The sequence below is a fragment of the Calidris pugnax genome, unplaced genomic scaffold (assembly GCF_001431845.1).
Source record: "Calidris pugnax isolate Ruff unplaced genomic scaffold, ASM143184v1 scaffold171, whole genome shotgun sequence".
NCBI lineage: Eukaryota > Metazoa > Chordata > Aves > Charadriiformes > Scolopacidae > Calidris > Calidris pugnax.
In genome coordinates, this window is record NW_015091064.1 from 9,746,746 (window position 1) to 9,762,848 (window position 16,103).

The window sequence follows — 16,103 nt, forward strand, 5'->3', positions numbered from 1 at the left end:
TGCTCCTCTCCGGCCAAGCCGTGCCTATAACTGCGCGACTCTCGGGAAGCACACCAGCCTTTGGGGTTTTGTTTTTGGTTTTTGGTTGGGTTTTTTTTGTGGTGAAAACGTGACTCAGCAAGTACTGCACTCAGCTGGATCTTGGAGGAGGTGGTTGGTGCCTGAGAAAGGAGGCGAAATACCACCAACCGGCTGATGATAGCCAGGCTCCGCAGGAGGCAGCTGCAGCCAGTGCCCACCCGGGTACCTGTCGGGAGTGGGATGGGGGGACACTGCCTTAGGACATGGAGATGCTGCGGAAAGAGATGGAGAGGAACAATACGGGTATCAGGGATAGTCAGGAAAAAGGGTATGGGAAAGCAAGGAGCACAGGGTCCCTCTGCAGGAGAACGGGAGAGGAGAAGGACACAAAAGGATGGGGAGTCCTCAACACAGGAAGGACTCGGACCTGTTGGAACGGGCCCAGCGGAGGGCCGCGAAGATGATCAGAGGGATGGAGCACCTCTCCTATGAAGACAGGCTGAGAGAGCTGGGGTTGTTCAGCCTGGAGAAGAGAAGGCTCCGGGGAGACCTTATAGCGGCCTTTCAATATCTGAAGGGAGCCTGCAGGAGAGCCGGAGAGGGACTCTTTGTCAGGAAGTGTAGTGACAGGACAAGGAGTAATGGTTTAAAATTGAAAGAGAGGAGATTTAGATTAGATACCAGAAATAAATTCTTTGCTGTGAGGGTGGTGAGACACTGGAACAGGTTGCCCAGAGGATGCTCCATCCCTGGAGGAGTTCAAGGCCAGGCTGGATGTGGCTTTGAGTAACCTGGTCTGGTGGGAGGTGTCCCTGCCCAGGGCAGGGGGGTTGGAACTGGATGATCTTTAAGGTCCCTTCCAACTCTAACCATTCTATGATTCTGTCTTAAGAGGGAGCAGTGAAGATACGCTCATAATAAATAGGTCAATATCACTTGTGCCACTGACTGCAATAAGCATATCAACAAAATACCTAATTTTTTAATACCGCCAAGCTTTTTTTCTTCCTTCTTGCCAGTGAAAGTCCGGGCACCCTTGGCACAGGACACTAGAGGTAGCAGGAAGGGAGGAAGCAGGTCTGGGCTCTGCATGCCCAGGGTCTGGAAAGGATTTATTGGTGTTTAAATCTTCCTGACATAAATGAGACTTAAGCAAAGGCTTAACTGCTGCAATCAATACAGAGGCTTTCTTGAATCAGGCTGTTCATCAAGGGAACTGGGGTTGTTCAGTCTGCAGAAAAGGAGGCTGAGGGGAGACCTTATCACTCTCTATAACTACCTGAAAGGAGATTGTAGAGAAGTGGAGGCTGGTCAAGTGATAGGACAAGAGGAAATGGCCTCAAGTTGCGCCAGGGGAGGTTTAGATTGGATATTAGGAACAAATTCTTCACCAAAAGTGTTATCAAACACTGGAACAGACTGCCCAGGGAAGTGCTTGAATTGCCCTCCCTGAAGGTATTTAAAAGACATGTAGACATGGAGCTTAGGAACATGACTTAGTGGTGTTTTTGGCAGTGTTAGGTCGATGGTTGGACTTGATGATCTTAAAGGTCCTTTCCAACCTAAACAATTGTATGATTCTATGATCAAGAAATGTTAATTAGATGCCTTTCTTCTTCCAAGATGTGTGCCCATGAGGATGATGCCATCATCTCTGAGGTGCTCAGGTACGTTAGTGACAAGGCTACACAGCCACCTGAGTAGGGAGAGCGCTGAACCTCTCAGACCGCAGTTCTGCCACTGGTGCTTGTGACAAATAGTGTATTTATTTCTCTGAAATAGCCTCCAACTACTTCTGGAAGACTGCAGCTGAATGCAGGACTGCTCCTCACGGGAAAGATGACAGACCCCCAAGTCGGGCTGCCAACTCCTTCGTACCAGGGCTTTACAGACAACTCTGAAGACTACCATCATGCCAGCATCACAGGCACTGCAGGAACATGCAGTGGATGCTCCGCGTCCTCCACCTGCGGGGGAAAAATATGTCACGTGCCTTCAGCAGAAAATAAACCCATGCAGTCAAATACCAGAGCGAGGTGGGGGAAAAGTCAGACAAATTAAATAGATGGATCAGATTCCAGAACGCCCCGAAGGTCACTCCATACAGGGTCTGCTGGAGGGAAGGTGGGAGCAGCGTTGCTCCTCCAGGGAGGGTGCCAAGCTACCAGTCTCTTGTCGATTAACCCTGGGGAGCAGGAGGCGGCGGGGAACACTCTGCCAATTGTAAATGTGGTGATGGGGCATTGGGGCATATATATGCATCATTAGTCATCCGCAAGAATTTTGTTTTTGTAACCTCTGCATTTTTATCTGTCACTCCGAGCAATAAATATGCACTCCTGCCAGTGATTTGACATTACACTTGCTTTGGATGGTTGCCTTTCCCAAATATTAATAGTAACTCATTGTGGACACAGCATTGGTATTTAGTTAGATCAGACCAGCTTCTTTTAAAAAACAACTTTTCGTATAAAGAGAACAGATGTTTTTAATTTACACAAAGAACAAAAACAAAGTTCTATTGTTCGGTTACAGTGAACACAAACATTACAGGCACACAGAAATTAACACCAATAGCACATTCAAAAAAAAATATTAAAAGCCCATTATTATACAGGTCTGCTTATTTGTGCGTTTTCCACCACTTTAAGGACTTAGTGGCCTGCAGTGATAGCAAATGTTGCTTTTTGGAATTCATATGAATTTGAGTGTGGCACATTTTAAAGTTAAAAATGGCATAAACACAAGGACACTTTCTAAACACACATTATACAGACAATAATAATAATAATAGTAATAGTTTTACAATAACAAATGAGGAATGTAAACTCTCTCAGCCCAGGGTACAAGCCAACTACTAGCTCACGGGGATAGGAAGAAATTGCCTTTTTGAGCTTATTATTCTATAGTTGTTCATTACAGGGTGTATTTTCTTTGCACACGACAGTAAGGCCTCAGCCCTCTGAAATGCGACGCATGCATCCGAAAACAGAGCATTTTAGTAGCATCAGTGAGGTTATCTTGTGGTATGATATGAAGTGAAACTAAAACTATCCTTATACACTTTTCTTGCTTTCCCCTGGGAATGTAAAAGCCTTTGAATGCACTGACAAGCTCCTGGTGCAAGCAGGTGGGAGCAGAGCTCAGGCACACGTCCATGTCAAGGTGGTCAAGCCCCTTCCAGGACAGGAGGCTTCCCTGCAGGTGGACGTTGCTTGCAACTCTCCGCGTCTCACACACCCCCTGAGAAAACGTTTCTCAGAGGTAAAGCTCAGCATCATTCCTGTTCCTCACCCGCTGGACCCACAACCTGGATATCTAACTCTCAGCTTACTACAAAACATAGCTCTTCCCACGAAGAAGCATCTCCTCTAGCACCTTCTTCTTGAAGATTTTCCTAGTGGCTCCCTCTAGTTGGTTGTCACTTTTTAGATCACCCTCCTGGGCAACTATTTCTAGGTTTAGAAATACTGACATACCAACAGTCCTATCTTTATTTCAGCTGTACCTGTACCAGTCCTGCAGATGCAAGAGGACAAGGAGAGCAGGGATCGCTTGTCTTGGCTTCTCCCAACTCTATATAAGCAAAGATTCGGCTTTTGGTACATTAAACTTCACCCCCTTTTCTTTCCCATTGTCCACTAGTTATATGTTGTCCAATAATGGGTGCCATTTTACTCTATCCCACACTCAGACTAAGTGTCAAACTATGAGGCTTACTTAAGATTATCACATGGGACCTGATTAAAAACAAACAAACAAAAAAACCCAACCAAAAAAAAACCAACCAAGAAAAAACCTTCCCTGCATTTTAACCGGTTGGAAAAATGAAGTTATAATTAAAAGACTTGTGACAGAAAAAGGAAAAAGTCTTTTTTTGTAGCATTCAGGTAACCCAGGGGTGTTCAGTGCCACAGAACAACAGAAAGACAAACACCATGACTCAAAGGGCTGGAGCCTTTTTCCACCACTAAAAACAAGTCTCACTGGGAGAGGTGCTACATGTGTGCTGCTCCAAGTGGCCGATTTTAAACTTTCAATTACATTATATAATACAAAACCCAGTTCCAGACCCATGCAGGAGAAAAAAAAAAAAGAAAGAAAAACCAAAACATTACATTCATACGGTACCTTTCAGCTCAAAAGAACCCAAGCCATGAATCATCTTATCCACCACAGAATGCCATCACCTCAATGTCGAAACACAGCAGCTGTTGATTACCCTAGAAGAACATTAAGATGGGTGCTCTTACGCAGCCAAAACAACAAGGAAAACTGAGTAGACAAATGTAATAACCTGGAATGCACAAGCTTATCCTCCCTACCTTTATAATGAGTACCAGAGGGACTTAAGGGACCACAAGCTGCCGATGCTTCCAGACGCCCAATGTTAACAACGCTTTCTGCAGCACTTAAGCGGTCCTTGGAAGCCAAAAGCATTTGACCTGGATCTGCTTTGCTTTGCTTTGCTTGGTTGTCAACAAGGCCAAAAGCTGGCTATCACACACTGACCACAATTGCTATGCCACATCCAAAGTCATTTCTGCCACATTTAGAACCACGATTCATGCCAGAAACAGAGTAACCGTGATGCTCTGAGTTGTGCAAAGACGGCAGCTAATTGCAGTCATGTACCTGTCCTGATGGCTGGCTGCTCGTTAATAAATTGCAATCACGCTTTCTCAAACATGGCTCCCTCAGACCTTGACTCTCAGTATCTCAGAGAGATGCTACATGGCTCTTGGAAGTGGCTTATCAAAATTGGAACCATTTGCTATCCAAATATACTGAAGTTTTCACTCAAAATTCAAAATCTCGTTGTTACACCACACTCATCACTGTGGTATCTGAGTACCGCCATTTCCAGCTGAATTCCAGCCCCAGCTGGATTCAATGAAGAGTCACTCCGAGCCTGGGGACGCAGAGTTAACGCAGGCCAGGATCATGCAGCGAGTCCTGCGTGGGCTCATGAGAAGTTTGCTGCAGAAGCTGGACTTTGGCTCTCACTGAATGAGAAAGGGTCTTGTGGCCAAAGGACATTAATTAGGAGATTGCTAAAGCCCTGGGGCTCCGCTCCAGAGCCCTCACACAAGCGTGTCACTGGCTCCCTGCTCCCTGTCCCTGTCTGGGAGGGCGGTGGTGTGGTCTCTGCCGCTGTTGCAGAGATCCTCTGAGAGAGGGAGACAGAGGAGGAAATTACACTGATTACACTGTGTCCTGCAAGTGGACATGCCCACTGGCTCTTGTTTATCCCAAAGTGATGTGAAGTATACGGTAAAATCAATCTCATTTCTACAGCACAGCTCTGCTCATGCATGTGAACCAAAGTAAAGTTGGAATGGTTGGGTGCTGCCCAAAAATGAGGACCAAAAGGACATTGAGCCCTGGGTTTCAATGGCTAAAATGTCACAATGCCCTGAAAGGAGGTTGTACCGAGATGGGTGTCAGTCTCTTTTCCCAAGTAACAGGCAATAGGACAAGAAGAAGTGGCTTCAAGCCGCAAGCTGGAGGTTTAGATTGGATATTAGGAAAAATTTCTTCACTGAAAGGGTTATTCAAGCATTGGAACAGGCTGCCCTGAGAAGCACTGGAGTAGCCATCCCTGCAGGTATTTAAAAGACAGGCAGACATGGTGCCGAGGGACATGGTTTAGTGGTAATAACTTGGCAATGTTAGGTTTGACTCAATGATCTTCAAGGTTCCTTCCAACCTAGACGATACTATGATTCTGTGATTCTAACCTAAATGTCCTGTACTCCTCACCCCACTGTATTTCACCAGCGCCACAAAAGCTGTATTTTTAGCCCACCTAACCTCTCAGCCTTTCTGCTTCCCGGGGCACCTGCAGTTCCAGAGCCACGGCTCCCACCAGGAGCAATGATTTTCTATTCCCAGGCAATATGTTTGGCCATGTACAGACCTGCACATGGTCTGACCGATCCAGAGATATCACAGCACTTCTAAAAACAAGATGTTTTCACCAAAACACTCTCCAATAATCAAACAAATCAAAGGGCAACCTAACTGGATCCACAAAAGAAAAAGTATAGCTGCCAAAGAACTGCTGTTATCTCTGGCATGGCTGGGTCACTGGGACATTTCACAGAAACAAAAATGTATTTCCTGTGTAGACCCAATTAAAATACCTCCGGGGAAATGGTTCATGTGCTCCTAAGACCTGAAGCCAAAACTACCCAACTGGCTTGTAAGGAATGAGATTGCTTCCCAGGGGTTGACGGAAAGCACCGAGCACCCTCTGCTGCACTCATTAAAATTAGGCTCAGCAGCAGCATCTAACCTTGTAAATACCTGGCAGGAGGGTGCTCTACCCTCCCAGGGAGAGGGCAGCTGCCTCCCACTGCCAGGAGCTCAGATAACGTTGAAGGGCACTGCAGGATCCAGCCCCAAGCGTCCCTGGACAACAGAAGCCACCAGCCTGCCCTGATTCACAAAGGTTTGGAGAAGACAGCCCAGCCTCTGTTGTAAAAGGTCAGCTGTAGCTTTCCTCCTGGGTCTGACCAAGTTCTCCCTCCACAGCTGGGTCAGCTTTACTTCAAAGGGAGGAGGACTTTGCTGCCCATGCACAGGTCTCTGGGGACCGATGGAGGCTGTGGGTTACTCACTATGCAGGTAATGAGACTTTGGTTGCTGCCTCGTTCATTTTCCTTCTTGATCTCTGTTTTCTCTGTTCACCCCATGATTTGCTCCTGTACTTATACTGCAGGATCTGGCTGCTTTTCTTGCTCTTCTGGCTGGGACAAGGGAGGCTGATGGCTCCCGCAGGTTGGTAAAGCATGATAAAAGGATAGTGGGGAGAGGCAACGATGAAAACTCTTCTCTGCCCTCCTGTCCCACTGGCTCATCTGCTCTGTATGTGCTCCCACCAGGTTTTGTAGAGAGCAGTTGCCAATCCAGGATTTTTTGGATGAAACTGAACAAGCTCTTGCTCCAGGGCAAGTTTTTCCAGCTGGAAATCAATGGTGAGTCACAAGTGGCTGCCCTGAGTACCGTGAAGGCTGGGGAATCACCCAAGTGGTCACAGTGTCTGTGATCTGGATGCTGCTGCCATCTACATGACAATTAATAACTGCCCCCAAAGATCTTGCAGAACATCAGAACATCCTTTCCACCTATACGTGGCCTCTCGCACCTCAATTTGGTCAATATCCCTAGAGGTGAGCAAAATTTGTATTTATAGCCACAGTCCCTTTTGCCTCTTACAACTAACATGCTGGGGAAAGGAGAAAGGATGGTCTGAGGAGGAAGGAGTGACATTTGGCTTCCATTCTTTCCTCTGCTGAGCCCTTACACATTTCTAGCAAGGAAAACAAAGGTGACATTGCAGCTTGGGTATGTCCTGGACAACACAAATGACAAAAGCAGTGTAGGCTGGGTAACACCCAGAAAACACACTGTCAATGATTGCTGAGTGAGTGCTGCAGCAATTAAAGGACTTTACTTTTTATTTATTTCCTTTTTATTTAACACCACAATGGCAGTTAAATACCCTATTTCAGATTGAACAAAGAGTTCCCATTTTGCTGAGGAAAACAAAAATCTACTTAACCGAAATGAAAACCAGAAAATGTACACATCAGATCGAACAAAGTGTGTGATTTCACCCCAAACCAGATTTCTTTTTGTTGACATCAGTCCACTTTTTTCAGGGTTTTGGGTTTTTGCAATTGATTTGGAGGCAGAACTGAAAAAGTCAAGTACAGCAAGGGTGTGGGGAGAAGTGATAGCATTTATGAGAACGACTGATACCGCTGGAAAAAACAGACCAGCCCTCAGGCACAGAAAGGTTGTTTGTTTCTTCCAGCTCTATCAGTTGGTCTCATAAAATCTATTCCCTATTCTTCCAAAATTCTTCTTGCTTATCTCCTTAGCCTATCCTGGCTGCAAGAATACATCTACTGAAACAGCAGTTATTAACACTGGGTGACATATAAAGATGACAGACAGATCTAGAAATTACAATGGCAACTAGTTAAACCCTATCTATTTGTACAAATTCTTGTGTCTAACCCAAGACTAAAATAGTTCCTTAATCAGAGGGCAGATAATTAACAGAATATTATGTTATTAACTTTACCACCATCAAGAGCTGAGCACAGCCAGCTCCCATCGTGCCTGTTACTTGGCTCCCCTCTAGGTTTAACAGCACGCAGAGCGTTGCTGAGCAGAGATGAGCTGCAAATCTGACCCATTTGTAGACATGTCCCTCCAAAATAGGTTCGTGACTGCATCCTTTGACTAGAGTGAGGGGCAGATTATCACAACTTGAGGGTTTTTCAAAATGGATGGGCTTAATAGCCCATAACTGTTTTCTAGGGAGAAAAATCAAGGAGGGAGAAAAGTATGTGATGCCTCAGAGAAACCTCCCATAACAGTGCTTCCAGGGGGCTGTGGCAGAAGCTTCTTGATGCAAAAAAACGGTGAAGATAAAAAAGTGAACATAATGTGGGTGAGCTTGAGACATGTCAGACTCTCTCATGCACTCTAGCACATACCAGAAGAGCTTCGCCAAGCTCCTTCACGACACACATCGCTGGAGAGCACCCAACCCGGCTGAACCTCTTTCCAGAGGAGAGCTGCGAGAGGGGCCCCCAGCACCACTCTGCCCTGGTGACTTGCCCTGAGATTTCCATCCTACGTGTCCTTCCCTTTTCCTGTAGATCCTCATGCTGGTCCCATTCTGCTGGATGAGAAACTGGCATCTCTCTGCGGCTACGTCCTCTCAGAAGACGTGTGGGGCAACCCCGTCTTCCGTGCATCAGTGCTTGGCTGTCACGTGGCCAACGAGGTAAGACCCGGAGACAGGCGTGAAAACAACTCAGACAGTACATCCTCTCCAAAAAGACAAGATTGAGATATGATATGGCATTCTAATGGCATGTCTTGAGAACTCAAGAAATAGGGGACTCAAGGCGTTAGTGTTGATGGTGTGTGGAAATGAAGAGGCAATGGCTCTCCAGTGTGAGGTTTGCTCAGTGTGACTGACATGGGATTTCCTCTCTCCATGAAATGACACTTAGCCTAATGCTGCTGACTAGCTGCCAGTTCTCAGGCATATCCTTGTAGCTGCTGATTTGCCAGAGAGTTTCTTGAAAGCCTCTCTGGAAAGAAGTAGGCATCTGCTTGAAAAAGCAACATTTGCAGTGTGATTCTGGCAGATCGTTTCCTGGCTTAATTTGTGTGGTAATGTGCCTGTTAACACATGCCTAGGAACGTAGATCACACACATCTATTAGACCCAGATTTGTCTCACGTAACTTTAGCCATCTAAAAGATAATGTCTAGTCTAAACTAGTTGTTTACGCTTCCACAATAGTCAATGGAGAGAAACAGGCATCTCCGGAAGGTGATTCACCCCTTCCTAAAACATGTGTAAAAGCATAGCCTGGATTTCTAATGTCTAAATGTTAGCTGAGATGAAATGTACTTTTAGAAACAGAACATATCAGAGCAGAAACTTCATTGCTTGTCCATGTTTAGTCTGGTTGGTCCTGGAAGGCCCACAGAAAAAATAAGTTAAAACCTTATGGGCAGAGGTTATGCTAACAAGAACGGGGGGTGTACAGTGTGCTGTGCAACAACCAGGATTTCCAGACTGGAAATTTCTCTGGAAAGCTTTTGCCTTTTTCTGTAGAAAAACACACATCCATGTCAGATAGAAGCACAGTCCATGGCTTCATATGTAGCTCCTTGAGAGCTGAGGAACCAAAAGGAGCTCTTATTTAAGCTAGTCAAGATGACAGACACTAAACGGCGTCTTTAAGATAGATCTGAACTACCTACATCAAACTAAAAGCTCCAGTACTTTCTCTCCATGAGGAGGCACACAGCAGTCATGCACGGGAGGAATGTGAACCATAGGGTGAGGGAGGGCAGATCTTCCCCTGACTGGCTGCTCCTTAACACTGCGGCAAGAGCAGCGCTGAGGTGTGAGCTGAGACAAAGGCTCTAAGACCTGAGGCAACGTCTCTGGCTCAGGAAGCCTCTGCACACACACCACTTCAGTATGTTGGAGGAACTGTCACTATTAAAGCACTGTCAGAAACAGGACACTGGTCTGGACAGTCCCATGCAGCCTCTCCTGGGACCTTCCATACCACCTGCTGAATTGCCTGTTGTTCTTCCCAGGCAGATGAGCTGTTTTCACTGACTGTGAACATCAAGGTCTCCTCATTTTCAAGCATGCGGGCAGCTGTGACCTACACATACCCTATGTACTGCTCCTACTCTTCCTGGGCTTCAAGAGAAATTGTGTGTGAAGAAAACTACATGGAGGTAAAAGCTTTCCCACTGAAGGAGAAGCTACATCCAAGCTCCCTGCCAGGCACAACAACCTCCACAAGTTCCTGTCAGAACTTGATTCTACACTCTGTACCGGGCATAAGAGCCACCTGCTGATATTCAGCAGGGTGTGCAACTGTAGATGCTTATTAGCAACACATTTACATGTCAGAGGTATTTTGAAAGCAGTGAAATTCACTGAACTGCACAGATGATGTAAGTCAAGCCACTGCGAGCAAAGCAGCAGCCAGGCAGGCCAGCCTGTTTAGCTCACGAGGGTACCCTTATGTTATAAAATGCTGCAGCACCTGTGAGAATCTCATCCTTATCTTTGAAATAATAATAAAACCTAGAGTTTGCAGAGCTGCACCCCTGCTGCGTCACACAACTCACAGGACACCAATGTGAGATAGAACCTGCCTCCGACTGGGTGGTAGGGTTTGGCTGTCCAGCATCTACACACCAGCAGAGAAATAAGGCACTGAACAAACCAAACTTCACTGCCTTTTGTACACACCTACTACAGGCAGGACGAAGAAAGCATATTTCTCCTGCTGGGACTTGAGGCTGTGCAGTCAAGTCTGGGTGCTGCAACACACTTAAACCATGGTACAGTCATCTAGGGCACACACTGAGTCCCAGCTCAGTGTCCAGAACTGCTGCAGATGCTGGTAAGATTTACACCGTAGCATTTACCTTAGGTATCAGGTGTTCAGCCTGCATGGGAAGAGGCAACCAGTCCTGTCAGAGTCAATAGTCTGCTTCCCTGTATCTCCAGGGGAGAGACCCCGATGCCCCTGAAAGTCTCCAGAGTGGGATCTAGTCTACAGCTTACCAGATATGAAACAGGACTTTGGATTTACCTAGTTACACACAAAGTAATCCCTCTACTCTACATGCACCACCAAAAATGCCATGGCTTTAACCTTTATCTTAAGGCCACAGAAATTACCACTACTAAGAACCTTTTTGGAAAAACTTTCATCACCTCCATTGAATGCAAATTACTAAATCCCGACAGACACTGGAGAAGAAACCTGAAAGCCCTCTCTCTGCTCCCTGTGCCTGTCATAATGCTGAAGATTAGTTTGTTCCCAAAGAATCTCCTCTGTGTCCCCAGGTGTCAGTGAGGACGGATGTCCCTGCAGTTTCAAATGACTACACCGTGGCCTGGATGTCAGCACTGCCAGAGGTACGAAGGGGAATCTTTCCTAACAATTCCCAGCCTGCCTCTTCTCACTAATCTTGTGAGTCATTCTTGGGGCACAGCTCCATCTCTGTCAAAAAAAGAAAAAGGGGGATGGCAAAGATGCCACCAAGTACTACGAAACCTCCCACGTTTTCTTAGAGCTCTAGACTGCAAAAAGACATTTAGGTGGGAGAACAGAGCCATATGCTTGTTACATTAGTGGAAAATGAGTTCAAGACAAACAAAGGTAGGTGGTTCTTCACACAATGGGTAGTGAATCTGTCAAACTCCTTGCCAAAAGATGTTGTGGCTGCTAAAAGCTCGCTCAACCTCAAGGAGAGTCTGGAAAAATTGACCGAAGAGAAATCCATTAAGACATACAAAATACAAAGAAGCTACAGATAGCTCAGGAGTCCCTGAGCCGAAAATTATTTGAGGCTGGAAAGTATTAGGGAGAAATTTATACACTTGTCCTATTCTTCTCATGTCTTACTTGCTCCTTATGCCCATTTTTCCTTTTGACTACCCCCCTAAATGGTTATCATTTCAGGAGACTGTTCTAGACCAGTACAGATATTGCTCTCTTCTTATCTTTGACACACATGGCAATGTAGTCTGTCATATTGCCTCTGGACTGTTCCATCAATTGACAGACATGTTAGCAATCATTTTGTTAAGAGCACAGGCATTTAGTCCAAGGGAATTTGTTCAAGGCCACCAGACCAAGTTTCTTCCAGAGCTGCCATAAGACTATCTCTAAAGATGCCTTAAAGATCTATAGAATCCCCTAACTTAATATAAATATCAAGCATGTTTCTTGCCTGGAGTGAACTGGTAGTGTCCAGAGCCACTCCAGTTACTCCAGCTTCTAACAGGAAAATAGATGCTACAGTACCATAGTTTTTTAAGAGACTTCGGTAAACTTAGATCTCACGCAGCTCATCTCTCTCTTGCAGACTCAAAATGTTGCATACCAGCAATGGCAACTGATGTTTGTTTCTCCATCAGGGAGAAAGAGAATAACGGTAAGCGATGCAGCAAAGCTGGGCTACAGCTTCAATAACACGCTGTCCCGAGTGTACCTGCGTGCGCCCTACCACACCAACGAGTCTGACATCAGCGTGGTGAGTCCTCGCTCTCAACGGGACACAAAACTGTGCAGGTTTCACTGCCTCTCTAGGACATCAGTTCTCTTTTTCTGCCTGCAACCCAACAGGTCAGTGGTGTAAATATGAACATGGTGACTTCCACTTCCATGTACAGGCAGCGGTGGCTGCTTTTGCTGATTGACACGACTGTCTCCTGTCCTGTCGGTAAGGATTTCTTCCTTGTTCACCAAAAATAAGCACCTTAGGACTTAGCAGAAAACAGAGTCTCCCCGTTTCCCTGTGACCTACTCTGTATGAGTTTACAAGCTGCCCTCGGAGCAACATGAGCTAAGAGTCCATGGCTTCAGTCCCGGACAAACATGTTCCCTGCTGTGATGCTACATGACTTGTGTTCCTGCTGCAGTGTCGTGCCTTGTCTCTGGTTTCTCAACCCCCCCCACTAGATGCAGGGAACCGGAGACAAGTACAACTGCTGCAGAAGGGCCTTGGCTCTCCCCTGTCATTGAGCCCCACGCAGGGGACGCAGCTCTGCATCGTGTGGACTCACCTAGTCCATTTCTCTGGAGAGACAGAGCTACCCTGGCTTTCTGCAGAACTGCGGTGGCTGCACCTTCTGTCTCTCACAGAACAGTACTAGTATGAACAACTGAGGAGGAATCAGGATGTTTTAAGTCGTCACAATCTTGAAGCCAATATTTCAAGAAGGCTCAAACAGGTCGCTGTGTCCCATTCCTTTTGCCAGTAAGGCAAAAGTCCTAGGACCAGAAGTACAACAGAGCAGGTACCTGGGAGCATGACTGTCGGTTCTTCTGAATAAATTAATTACTCATCTCAAACTGGTGATTCAAGTCTACTTTGAGCACTGGGGTTTCTGTGACAAAATAGTCATCAGTTGGCAAATAGCCTGGCAGGTGTTTCGTTAGTGAAAGCTGTAAAGGTGCCCTGGTGTCAAGGAGTCAGGGAAGGACAGCCATTGCAGGGTGAAGACTGACTGGTAACTCCAACTGTCCGGCCTTCTGGGACTGTCTGTCTAACTCAACAGATGGCATCAGCTTCACTGACACTACGCTGACATGGACCGTGCCAAGAGTTATCCCCACATTAGTGGTTCAAGAATCCACCTTTCTGTCTAAAACCATTTTAATGGGAGTCGATGGCCGAGTCATAGCAAACCCAGAAGAGAACAATTACTTACTGGAGCATAATGAGACACACATCAGAGTAACTATCCCTATCGGAGCAGAAGGAGGCAAGCTAAAGGTTAGTACAAACCTGGGTCTGCACCATGGAAGATATTTCTGAATCATGATCATTCCAAATCTTTCCAAACAGCAATTGATGGCTGCTTAAAATTCTTAGATACAAGAAATATTTGAAGACTTCGGTGCTCCTTCTCTGTGTTTTGAAAGCACCTACTCAGAAACTAAGTATCTCTGATTACAAAATGTGAGAGAAGCAAGAGATGGTCTTTTCACACCCTGATACCTCCTTATTGAGAATCTCAGCAGTATATGAGCCAAATATGGATCAGACAAATGGGCCAAGCAAACAAACACACAAGCTCCCCTAGCAAAATCCAGCCCCAACTGTACTAGAATACTATTTTCTTTTTCCAGTGTAAGGATTTTCACCATATTCAGTCATTCCTCTATTGAGCTATTGAGAATTAAGACTTAATCACAAATTTTACTTTCTAGAGTGCCATATCTGGTGGTGTATATGGAGTCATTTACAGTATTGACTTGTTCTTGGAGCACACGTGGACAGATGCAGATTGGCAAACCACGAAGTACACTGTCATCAAATCCATCACCACACCTTTCATGCCACAAATACCAACTGTTATCAACAGTAAGTCATTCCTCTCAATGACTTTTACCAAACAATTGCTTTTGTTGCGCTATACATTGCTTCATTTGACCTCTGCCACACACCAATTTGCTAGCCAAAGCCAAGATGAAAGGTATTATAAAAAAAGCCCCAAACCTTTAGCCTTAGCGGGTGTACCATTTATCACCCGTCACTATGGGATGAAAGGAAAATTAGCAGTTGCTGATAAGAATGTGAACATTTCTTTCACACTAGCATCCAGATTTTTCCAGTGAGAGCTGGGACGCTAGAATAAAGAGGTTGCATTGTGCAATTATCACATTCAGCAGAACTGTCTTAGGACAGCATTCATTGATAGCATTTTCTCCCCAAAACTGCTGCCTGCATTTGTTATCTTGGGAGCATACTTAAATCATTGTGCCAACCAATGGTGCAGTAATATTTTTTAAATTATATTTTCCAATGCATTAAGACACTAAACATCTTTGAAACTGATATAAACTCTGGATAACTGATACAGAAAGAAAAAGAAGCCTCTTGGCATACAATATTCCATATTTTATGTGGCTGAACTAGATTCTAAATTTCCTTATAGGAAAGTCATTGCACATCTCAGGGCACCTCTAGAAAGTTACTGAACCCACTTGCTATAAAGTTGTATGTATTTATTGTTAATCTCCTGCAGCTTGAAGCAATTCTCATGTACTCAGACCTGACTAGAACACAAACACTCATTAATCAGAGCCATTAAAGAGATGGCTGTTGGCTAAGTTTCCTGGAACTTGAATGGGAGGCCACCCCAACTGTCTTCTTTACTTGATCCACATCAGCAGTAATTTGATGTTCTCTCCCTACAGATACTCTACCAGAGGAAAGGCTATTTAATGTTGCATTTGGACACTTTCTTCCCGATGTCTCTCTGGTGGCAATCACAATAGGAAATGTGCCATTTACCCTGAGAGAAGCACAGCACCATGGGTTTAAGATTTATGAAACTCTCTTCTCCAACAGAACAAAAGGATTTGTCCTGGAAGTCTCTTTTGATGATCCGTATGTTCTAAAGGAGGTAAGATACAGGAGGTCACTTCAGAAGCTGAGCGGAGGAGGTAGGGCAGTCCCTTTTCAAAACCAAAAAGTCTGGATTTTATTAGTGTCGTGGTTTGGCCTCAGACGGCAACAAAGGCCCACGTGCAGCCGCTCGCACACAATAGAGCCCTCACGGCCACGTGGCCGGGAGGGGAAGATGGGAATAAAAAGGCAAAACTCGTGGGTTGAGACAAAGGCAATTTTAACAGAACGGAACAAAGAGCAATAACAACAACAATAACAGAGGGGTATACAACCGCGATCACGATACCGCCGCTCGATACCGCCGCTCCCGGGACGCCCCCGACCGCTCTACTCCTCCGGGGGTCACCGCCTCCTCTCCCCAACTTCCTGTCCCCTCCCCTTCCCGGCTAGCTCCGGCTACCCCTTGGGCATGGCTCACATGGGATGGAATACTTGTGTCCCTCCTAGGTCCTGGGGAGAATTAACCCCATCACTGCCAGACCCAGGACATCATCCACCCCTTATTCCATACCATTTCATGCCATGCCCAGATCCTACAGTTTCCAGTTGTATACTGTCAGTTTCTCCTGACATATATATATATA

The 16,103-nt window shown here is 45.7% G+C and overlaps 1 protein-coding gene across 1 annotated transcript in view; it reads left to right on the top strand.

The window, feature by feature from the left end:
* The first annotated feature begins 6,484 nt into the window (after positions 1–6,484).
* The window catches only part of LOC106896653, a 17,034-nt gene continuing 7,415 nt past the window's right edge, over positions 6,485–16,103 (top strand). The window contains exons 1-11 of the mRNA XM_014956766.1: positions 6,485–6,651; positions 6,746–6,804; positions 6,909–7,001; positions 8,700–8,827; positions 10,168–10,314; positions 11,441–11,512; positions 12,466–12,633; positions 12,726–12,822; positions 13,661–13,878; positions 14,316–14,469; positions 15,306–15,514. Of these exons, the coding sequence (XP_014812252.1) occupies positions 6,623–6,651; positions 6,746–6,804; positions 6,909–7,001; positions 8,700–8,827; positions 10,168–10,314; positions 11,441–11,512; positions 12,466–12,633; positions 12,726–12,822; positions 13,661–13,878; positions 14,316–14,469; positions 15,306–15,514 (1,374 nt within the window). The 5' untranslated portion in view covers positions 6,485–6,622. The remainder of the gene's footprint in view (positions 6,652–6,745; positions 6,805–6,908; positions 7,002–8,699; positions 8,828–10,167; positions 10,315–11,440; positions 11,513–12,465; positions 12,634–12,725; positions 12,823–13,660; positions 13,879–14,315; positions 14,470–15,305; positions 15,515–16,103) is intronic.